This window comes from Gossypium arboreum, chromosome 6 (assembly GCF_025698485.1).
Source record: "Gossypium arboreum isolate Shixiya-1 chromosome 6, ASM2569848v2, whole genome shotgun sequence".
Lineage (NCBI taxonomy): Eukaryota > Viridiplantae > Streptophyta > Magnoliopsida > Malvales > Malvaceae > Gossypium > Gossypium arboreum.
Window position 1 is genome coordinate 86,516,010 of NC_069075.1, and position 9,836 is coordinate 86,525,845.

At 34.6% G+C, this 9,836-nt stretch overlaps 1 protein-coding gene across 1 annotated transcript; it reads left to right on the top strand.

The window, feature by feature from the left end:
* Positions 1-967: 967 nt before the first annotated feature.
* On the top strand, positions 968-1,974 carry LOC128294198 (uncharacterized). The gene is made up of 3 exons (XM_053030219.1): positions 968-1,150; positions 1,228-1,329; positions 1,488-1,974. Exons 2-3 carry the CDS (start codon positions 1,303-1,305, stop codon positions 1,902-1,904), a joined length of 444 nt encoding a protein of 147 aa, XP_052886179.1. The 5' UTR covers positions 968-1,150; positions 1,228-1,302; the 3' UTR covers positions 1,905-1,974.
* The last annotated feature ends 7,862 nt before the right edge of the window (positions 1,975-9,836 follow it).

Here is a 9,836-nt window from a genome sequence, read left to right on the forward strand (position 1 = left end):
ATTTTCCAGAACAAAACTTAAATGAAAATATCCCTAGTACTAGTACACAATTTCAATGGGTTCGTCAGGATGTGGACAAAGATATTTACGATTTATGATGTAGTAAGATTTTATGTTTTTTTTTTATATGTAATGTTATAATTTTAACATAGATCATGTTATATAATTTAACTATTTTATATTTACTATTGTTGTTATTTCTTACTAAAATTTTAACTATTTTATGTGTTGCGGAAAAATGCCTAGAAGAAGATTAAGAGATCTTAGTATTGTACGAAATACTACAAATTCGGAAGAAGTAAGTCTTGAGCAATGAGACAGTTGTTGGATCTTCAAGCGTCTTAGGAGGCACTTGACGAGTCTGTGGAATTTCAAAGTAATGTTAAGTTTATTTTTCAAATTGTATTAAATTTTATTACTGATTTATTTTTAAATTTCAATATAGTAATAATATATTATTTTTCAGTTGAAAATGGTGGGACACGCAGAGGTCGAGGACGTATGCTCCTAACAGATTTATATAACTTAAATTCTATCGAGCGTGTCAAAGTAACTAGAAGCAGCCATGGTCAGCCTGTTGGACAAGAAGCTCGACTTTTAGCAGGCTATTTGGGCATTATAGCACGAAATGCCAATATGTTGCCCATCAACTACGAATCATGGCATAACATGCCTGATAGCAATAAAAATCAAGCTCTCTCAATATTAAGGTAACAAAACGTTAATGTAATTTATAATACTTTGGTTTAAGTTTCATTTATATTTAATTCCTAAACTTGTGTTTTTTAGGAGCGATTTGCTTTAGAGGTCTCTGATAGGCACTGGGTAAAAAATGGAGAGACCATAAAAGCAGTTTGAAAAAAGAATATTTTAAAAAACCCATAAGCCTCGAAGAAAAATTGCAAAATGTCCCACCGGGAATGCTGAGGTACCAATGGGAAGATGCAGTTCGATTTTGGAATTCGAAGAAAGGAGAGGTATTATGTACTTGCAAACTCTTATAAATTTTTCGGTTTATAGTATTTACTATATACGTAATAATAATTTCATTATGTAGGACCGTGAGCTAGTTGGAACAAGCAGCAGGCAAAAACAAAAATTTACACACACGGCAGGGTCGAGAAGTTTTGCTTGTGTAGCTCAGGCCGCGGTACTATGGATTTATTAATTCTATCAAGTATCAATGACTTTTTACTATTAAATAATATTTTTACTACTATATTGTAGGAAGCCTCGTCTGGTCAAAAACTTGGACGCCTTCAGCTTTTTGACATTACGCACAGGAAAAAAGATGGAACTCCGATGACATCTGAGGCTGCAGAAATTATGGTATATTTACTTAATAAAATTTGAATCATTATAAATATTTATAATATTTAATTATAATGTTTTAATTCGTCGTTTTTATTAGTTTAATTTTAAATAATGTTATGTTGTATTCCTTTTTATTGTATATTTCGTTTCTAACTCTTTGATTGATTTATTAGGAGAAACTAAAAGATAAGAAGGCAGAGTATGAAGCGACTGCTTCGACTGATAGTTCTATTAATTTTGAGGATATTGATAACAGAATTATTAATGAAGTTTTGGGTCCTGAAAGGTATGGTCGGGTTAGATTTCAAGGATCTGGTGTTAACTCGACCCAATATTTTGGATCCACCTCGCACCAATACATGCCTTCCGGGAGTCAAAGTCAAGCTGAAGTTCAGAGGCTAAAAGATCAGATAGTTCAAATACAAGCTAGCACAGATGAGCAAATTTCTCAACTCAGAGTGGTGGCAGCAACAAGGGAGGCGGAGGCAGCAGTGAGGGAGGCGGAGCAGAACAGAAAATACAGTGAACTCCAGCTACAGCTTCAGTCTATGATGACTATGTTCCATCAATTTCAAAATCTGCCATCTTAGACATTTGTTTTCTTGTAACTTTTAACATTATTGTAAGAATATTTTGAATATTCATTTACAATTTATATAATATATTTCTCGTATAATTTTGTATTATTTAAATTTGCGGATTTTGGTTGGATTTCATAGTATATTTGTTGTTTTTGGTTGAATTTCTTACAGAAGGGCTGGAGAAGGGCTGGATATAGGTGCAAAATGCATACTGCAAAACTGGGCAAATTAGCGGCGTTTTTTAAAAAAGCGCCGCTAAAGACCAAGACTTTTAGTGGCGCTTTTTTAAAAAACGCCACTAAAGAACAAGACTTTTAGCGGTGTTTTTTATATAAGCGCCGCTATAAGTCCTGGTCTTTAGCGGCGTTTTTTAAAAAAGTGCCGCTATAAGTCCTGGTCTTTAGCGGCGTTTTTTAAAAAAGCGCCGCTATAAGTCCTGGTCTTTAGCGGCGCTTTCATTTTTTATATAAGCGCCGCTATAAGTCCTGGTCTTTAGTGGCATTTTTTATATAAGCGCTGCTAAAAGTCCTGGTCTTTAGCGGCGTTTTTTTAACAAAACTAGCGGCGTTACATATAGCGACGTTTTTTGCGACGCTTTTCAAGGCAAAAAAAACGCCGCTAAAAGTATGTTTTCCTGTAATGAATGGATCTTAATTTAGAATTCTTTAGCTCAAGTTATAAATAATTGAGTTACTATGACTCGAGTGGACAGCTTGTCATGAATATAAGTAAAAAGGTGCAAATATGATTGTATTACCTTGAGATCATGTTGTGAGAATTGGTAGAAGCATGTTAATAAAATGCTTATTATTTTCATACGGACTTACTAAGCTTTAAAGCTTACTCCCCTTCCTTTCCCATCTCTTATAGGTTAATTTAGCTAGCTCAGGTTGGAGATCGCCGGAGATGCTATCACACTATCAAGCTATCATGTTCAGTATAAGTGAATGCAAACCTCTTTAAGTTTATGGCATGTATAGGGACTTATTTATTTGTTGTATGAGTCATTATGAATTGGTTAAATGTATTAGCTTGTGAAGGCTAAAGGTTAGATGTAATTTGTAGCCATGCAAATTGGCTATATTAGCTAATTGGTTATAAGCCCATATAATTATGCATGTGCATATGGCAATGTTTTGTGATGTGGTTTATATTTTCTTGATATATATAATGGATAAGAATATATTCATATGTTAATGCCTTTTGAGTATGAATTTAGTATGAAATGATTTGGTAAGGCATGATGTTTAATGCATGATAGATGATGGTATGAAAATGATATGTTATTACTTGATAGTAGTTTATTTATGCCATGAAATGTACTATTGAAGTTACATTTAAGTTTGCGCAAATAAGGGTGAAAAATGGCTTGGTAAATAGCTATTTTCTCGGCCACATGGGTAGAGACACGACCGTGTGTCTCGACTGTGTGGAGGACATAGCCTAGCACAGGGGACACACACCCGTGTGGTCCGGCTGTGTGTCTCACACTGCCAAAGACAGGCTCGTGTCACAAGCCGTGTGGACATTAGAAATGGTATCAAATGGTCGTGTCCCAACCCGTGCTTAAAAATGGGACATTAGAAATGGGATCACTGATCCGTATCATTATTTACATCCCCGTACCATCATCTTTTCCAGTTGAACCATTCGGAATAATATCAGATACTCGGGAATCTCACACCAAAGTGCCACATACATAGCTAATGATATCTCAATCTCATATCACATATATGCTCACTCTCGAGCTATCAACGAGCCTGCTCACACAAGCTGTCAGTTAAGACATAGCTACACGGTGCTACTTACACAAGCTGTCAAGTAACTGCAACACATGCTGCTATACTCAACCACCAGTAGGACATACAAGACCAGCACCCGAATCACATAATCACAATAACACCTAATGACATGTCACTAGTATCTTATCTATTCCTAAGGTTCAATAAGGATACTCACTGTGTCAATACTTTGTAGATAGATTCTACAGTGTCATAATACCACAATTATAATGTTTAAGATATAAACTCATATAACATTGAACTTATTAATAATACAAACTTACCTCGGTTCACAAAAATGATGAAATAGGTCGATTAGTCGAGTACTTTGTTTTTCCCCCGATCTAAATCTGAATTTCACTTTTCCTGATAATTTAGCTAGCAAGTGCTAAATGCTTCAAACCCTAAAAATGGTTTCTCCTATCTTCAATTTTTGGCAATTAGGAAGAAGATGGACAAAATTTAGATTTTGGTTTTACTTATTTTAGTTTTATTTAATAATTTACTAATATAACCTTAAATAAATCACACTAATGATGTCCTTAATGTCCATTACTATTATTAATGGTCTAACTACCTCATAAGGACTTCCACTTTAATATTCCATAGCTTTTAGACACCTTTAGCTAATAGAATATAAGTTTTACGCTTTGCACAATTTAGTCATTTTTATCGAATTAAACACTCAAACGATAAAATTTTTGAACGAATCATTCACACAAACATACTATCATGCTGTAAACCTTAAAATAATAAAAAATTATTTCAACTTTGGATTTGTGGTTTCCAAACCATTGCTCTAATTTGACTAAAAACAGGCTATTACAATAGGGTCTTGTTTGATTTGAGGGCGATGTTTGCTCGCCTAAGTTTGTCTGATGATGGGGAACTGTTAGCCAAGTTTCAAGTTAAACTGGTTGGACCGATCAAATTTGGGATAAGCAGTTGGGGGATGATTATCTGGTTTTATAATTCCATTAGGTAGAGGATGGTGGTATGTCTAATTTTTGGCTGAATAGTGATGGGGTTTTGTGTTTCTGATGAAGGGTTTGTGTACCTAGTGATTCTGGCTTGAGGTAGTCTATTTTGATAGAAACGCATAATAGCCCTCATGCTATGTATCCTGGTGAAAATAAGATATATCGGGATCTTCGTGAATTGTACTAGTGGCCTTGTTTGAAATGAGAGATGACAGACTTTGTTTCTCATTGTCTAACGTGCCAGCAAGTTAAGGCTGAGCACCGATTGCCTTTGGATTTGCTTCAACCCGTTAAGATTCCCATATAGAAATAAGAGCGTGTGACTATAGACTTTGTTAGTGGGTTGCCTCTAACACCTACTAAGAAGGATTCTGTGTGAGTCATCGTAGATCGGTTGACAAAGTTTACCCACTTCATTCCTATTCGAACAGATTATTCTATTCAAAAGTTGGCTAAATTATATGTTTCCAAGATCGTAAGACTCCATGGGATACCATCTCGATTATTTCTAATAGAGATCCTCACTTTACTTCTCAGTTTTAGAGAAAACTTCATTAGGCTTTAGGTTCAAAATTGGACTTTAATACTACGTTTCATCCTCAGACAGATGGTCAATCTGATAGGGTGATTCAAATACTAGAGGATATGCTTCGGAGTTGTGTGATCAATTTCTAAGGTAGTTGGAAGGATTTCCTACTATTAATTGAGTTCACCTACAATAACAGTTTCAGTCCAGTATTCAGATGAAACCTTACGAAGCTCTGTATGTCCATAAGTGTCGTGCTCTATTGTGTTGGACTAAGTTGGGTGAGAAACAGGTTTTGGGTCTTGAATTGGTTTCTGAGACTGGGAATAAAGTTAGACTGATTCGGGATCATCTTAAAGGGGCTTCTGATAGACAAAAATCCTATGCGAATTTAAAGAGGAGGAACATTGAGTATTCCGTGGGTGATTATGTGTTCATTAAGGTATCTCCATGGAAGAAGGTTCTACAGTTTGGACATAAGTGCAAGTTGAGCCCTAGGTTCATTGGATCGTATCACATTCTAAAACGTGTGGGACCAGTTGCTTATCGTTGAAGCTACCTCCGGAGTTAGACTGTATCCGTGATGTGTTTCACGTCTCCCTGTTGAGGCGGTATCGGTTGGACCCATCTCATATTGTTTTAGTTAAGGAGATTGGGGTCAGACCAGATTTGACATTTGAGGAGGACCTGGTTCAGATTCTAGATCGAGACGTTAAGGTGTTGAGTAGGAAATCTATTCTGTTAGTTAAGGTTCTGTGGCAAAATCATGGCATTCAAGCCACGTAGGAACTTGAGGACTAGATTCATCACCAATATCCGTAATTTTTTGAGTTGGGAAAATTTTGGGGTTGAAATTTTTTTAGAGGGTAGACTTGTAATGCCCTGATTTATTAAAGTCTATTTTACAAATTTCGTCATAATTAAGTATTTGTATCAATGGTTAAGTGCCTTAATTTTGTGTCTGAGGTCTTGGGTTCGTGTATTAATTCAATCATTTTTGTTCCTAAGCCTATCGATTTTAAATAAAATATGTTTTGTTGTCAAAATCATTTTGGAGATGATTTTAGATGAGTTTCTTGATAATAATAATAATGATAATATACCTATAATAAATTAAGTAGTATTTTTAAAATGCTTTAACTTTTGGGCTTGTTTTGGAATAAATAAATCAAGTGTCTCATTTAGGTTTAATTTCATTTTAAGTTTGGCATTTTATGTTATTTATTTTAAAAAAAGAAAAGAAAAAAAGACCCTAAAACCCACGTTTCCCTTTGCTATTCCCCAAGCCATGCTGCAATTTCAAATTACAAAATCTTGTTTATCTTGTTACATCTATTCATTGATTCTTTCAATTTTATTTTGGGAATATTCTTTAAACATTGGATTATTGTTCGTAGGGGTCTTTAATTTCGCTCCTCTTAGGTAACATTTTGGTTAGTTCTTGATTGGTTAATTTACGGGTTTTGGGATGCAATTGGTGTTGTGAAAATTTGTTATTATTTGATTAATTGGGTCATGTAATATCCTGATTTTGGGCCTAGTCAGAATGGTGGTTTCGAGACCATAAATTCGAGATAGAAATAATTTTTTTATAATTATTTTGAGGTCATATGATTGCATGATTGTGCGAAAATTTCGTGAAGAAATTCTATGCATAAAGTGCTTAATTTGAAATTAGGGACTAAATTGAATAAATTGCAAAACTTGTGTTCTAGAAGCATTTTGCATAAAATTGAATTAGATTATTAATTAGAGGTCCTTAAAGAGTAATTTGACCAATTTCTAAAAACATTTTGGACAAAAATGGGCTTGGAAGGGTAAAAATTTAAAGAATAGTAAAAAGGGCATTTTGGTCATTTAGGGGTAAAATGAATTAAAAGACAAATTTTAAAACCCAAATGTGTCCATCTTCAACCCCATGGCCGAATATAGCAAGGAGAAACCATGGCTAGGGTTTTTCAAGCTTCCAAGCTCGATTGTAAGTACGTTCTAGCCTCATTTTTAATGTTTTTTACGTTTTTGGAGTCCCGGTAACTTGATTTAGTTTATGCTAGCAATAATTTAACCTAGGGTTTATATTTGGAAAAATACCCATAGGTGAAATTTGTGTATTTTGGTGTTTTATGATAGAATATGATGTTTTAAATTATGTTAGACAACTTGTGCTACTAGGTTTTAAGTGAAAACGAGCAAAAGGGCTTAATCGGTAAAAATACCTAATAGTCATAAGTACATGTTAGAGTGAGAATTTGATGTTGCCATAGAAGGGAAAAATGATCAGCATGTCATGAAACATAAGAAAATAGGCTGAATTTTAATTTACGAGCTTTGGGGAAAAAGTGTAAATATGCAAAAGTTTAGGGGCAAAACTGTAATTTTTCCAACATATGATTTTGGGTCAATTTGAATAATGTGAGTTCTAATTAGACTATATTTTAAATAATATAGCAAGGAAAACTGAAATTCAGGCTAAAATGGGAAAAATACCAAGTTGTGGACGAAATGGTAAAAGTAGCCATTTTTGCATACGAGGTAAGTTCATATGTAAATGTTGGTAACATAGTTATTATTTTAAATGTTTTAATGTTATTTAAATGATATGATAATTATTATGAAATATTATACTTGTGATAATTGTTTGATAATATGTCAAATTATGTGATATACTTGGAAAATGTGAAATACTATCGAGTATCGATATCGGCATTCCGTAGAAGATGGTTGAGACACATGATTGGGAAAAGGGTCCCGTTGAACCTTAGGAATGGATTGGGATACAAGTGACATGTCACTAGGATATTTGGGCATCCGAACTTGTTGAGTTGAGTTCGAGTTCACTTATGGATGCGAATGTCCGAACTCGTTGAGTTGAGTTCGAGTTCGAGAGATGTAACTAGGCATCCGAGCTCGTTGAGTTGAGTCTGAGTTCACTTATGGGCAGGTTACATGGTAGCTTGGCTACATATGTGGCACTTATGTGCAAACTTTCCATGAATCCGAACTATATTCCGATGTGTTCAACGGGTAAAATTCTACTCAAATGGAGGAATACTCGAGATGAAAGGGACGTATTGGTAAGTGTTGTGAAATGGATACTTTGAACAGGTATGTACTTAACCCTCGGGTTGAAAACTCGATATAACAACAATATGGTAAGATGATAAATGAAAATATGATATGAATGTCTTGGTGATGATTATGCAAATGATGTTTTATGTTTACTTATATGGTTATGTTACTTGCTATTTGCATGTGGACTTACTAAGCATTTATGCTTACTCCCTTTTCATTCCTTGTATTTTTGACAAGCCAGCTCGAAAATTGGGAACGGTCGGAGGCTCGCTCACACTATCTGTGTATCATCTTGGCATAATGGCTTGTATATTTTGAGCATGGCATGTATAGCATTATAATCATTTTGTGTATATGGTCTTATGATATGGTTATTGAGTGGTATGGAAATGCTTGGTAATGATTAGCCATTGGAATGGCTAATCTTGATCATATTTGGTGTTATGTATGCTAAATTGCTAGTTAATCCATGGAAACCATGAAATAGGTAAAATTTACCATAAAATAGATTCAGACAGCAGCAGTGAAGTAAGTTTGAAAAAATCATTAAAAATAGTAGAGATATAATTAGATGATGAATAAAATATGGAATTGAATAATTATGAGTCTATTTTCATATGGACGGAACAAAATAGGTATATGAGTTATATTTTATGAGATGTTTAAATTTTTGTGAAACAGGGCCAGAGCGATTTCTGGATCCCCTGTTCTGACTTTAACAATTCATCATAAATTTTACAAAAATAATTAGAAGTCATGCTTTATATTTACAGATTCCTTATTGAGTCTAGTTTTATTAGAAACAAACATCATAGTCATTGAAACTCTTTACAGGGAGATATCTTATTCGTAATACACAGAGGTCAGAGCAATCGAACCCTGAAATAGAGGAGACTTTAACTAATAAACTGTACTAATTGGCTTGACCAAAAATTCTAGAAAAAAATTATTAAATATATATATGAGTCTAGTTTCTGGAAATATTTACAGAATTGGATTTCGACTTTCGTAACTTGAGATATGAATTTTTAAGTAACTGTGATGCAGATTGCTAGCTTGACTGGAAATTTTAAAAATAAATTATTTGAGCTGTTTAAGTAATGAATTAAATCTGTTAACACCTCGTTTTCGACTCCGGCGACGATCTTGGGTACGGGGCGTTACAGGTCATTGCGCTTAAGTGAGAGTTGTGAGATGTTTGGCGCTCTTTCAACATTGTAATTTCGTGTGGATACAGTTTGATAATCAGTAAGAGTTTGGAGGAGTTTTGGTATTTTTAAAGAGTTCAATTTTTAGCTATCTCGTGCCTAGATACTGCAATTAATCATTTTATTGGTCGTATTTAGGTCTCGAGAGTTCTATGGTTGCATTCTTGTCGAAATCAATCCAGGTGTGTAACAGAAAACTCAAAAAATAGCGAATGGTGAAAGCCAAAATTAGGGCCTGTCAACGCCACACGACCGTGTGACAGGCCATGTGTGACACACAATCTAGGCCATTTTGGGCCGTTTGGGCCACACAGGTGTGTGTGGACCATGTGCCACGCCATGTAGGCCATATGGGCAAGCCATTTTGGGCCGTG

Excerpts from the sequence above, each read along its gene's own strand:
- LOC128294198 (XM_053030219.1), top strand. The coding sequence starts at position 1,303 with ATGACATCTGAGGCTGCAGAAATTATG. Across the intron at positions 1,330-1,487 it reads CTGAGGCTGCAGAAATTATG|GAGAAACTAAAAGATAAGAA; the intron begins GTATATTTACTT and ends TTGATTTATTAG.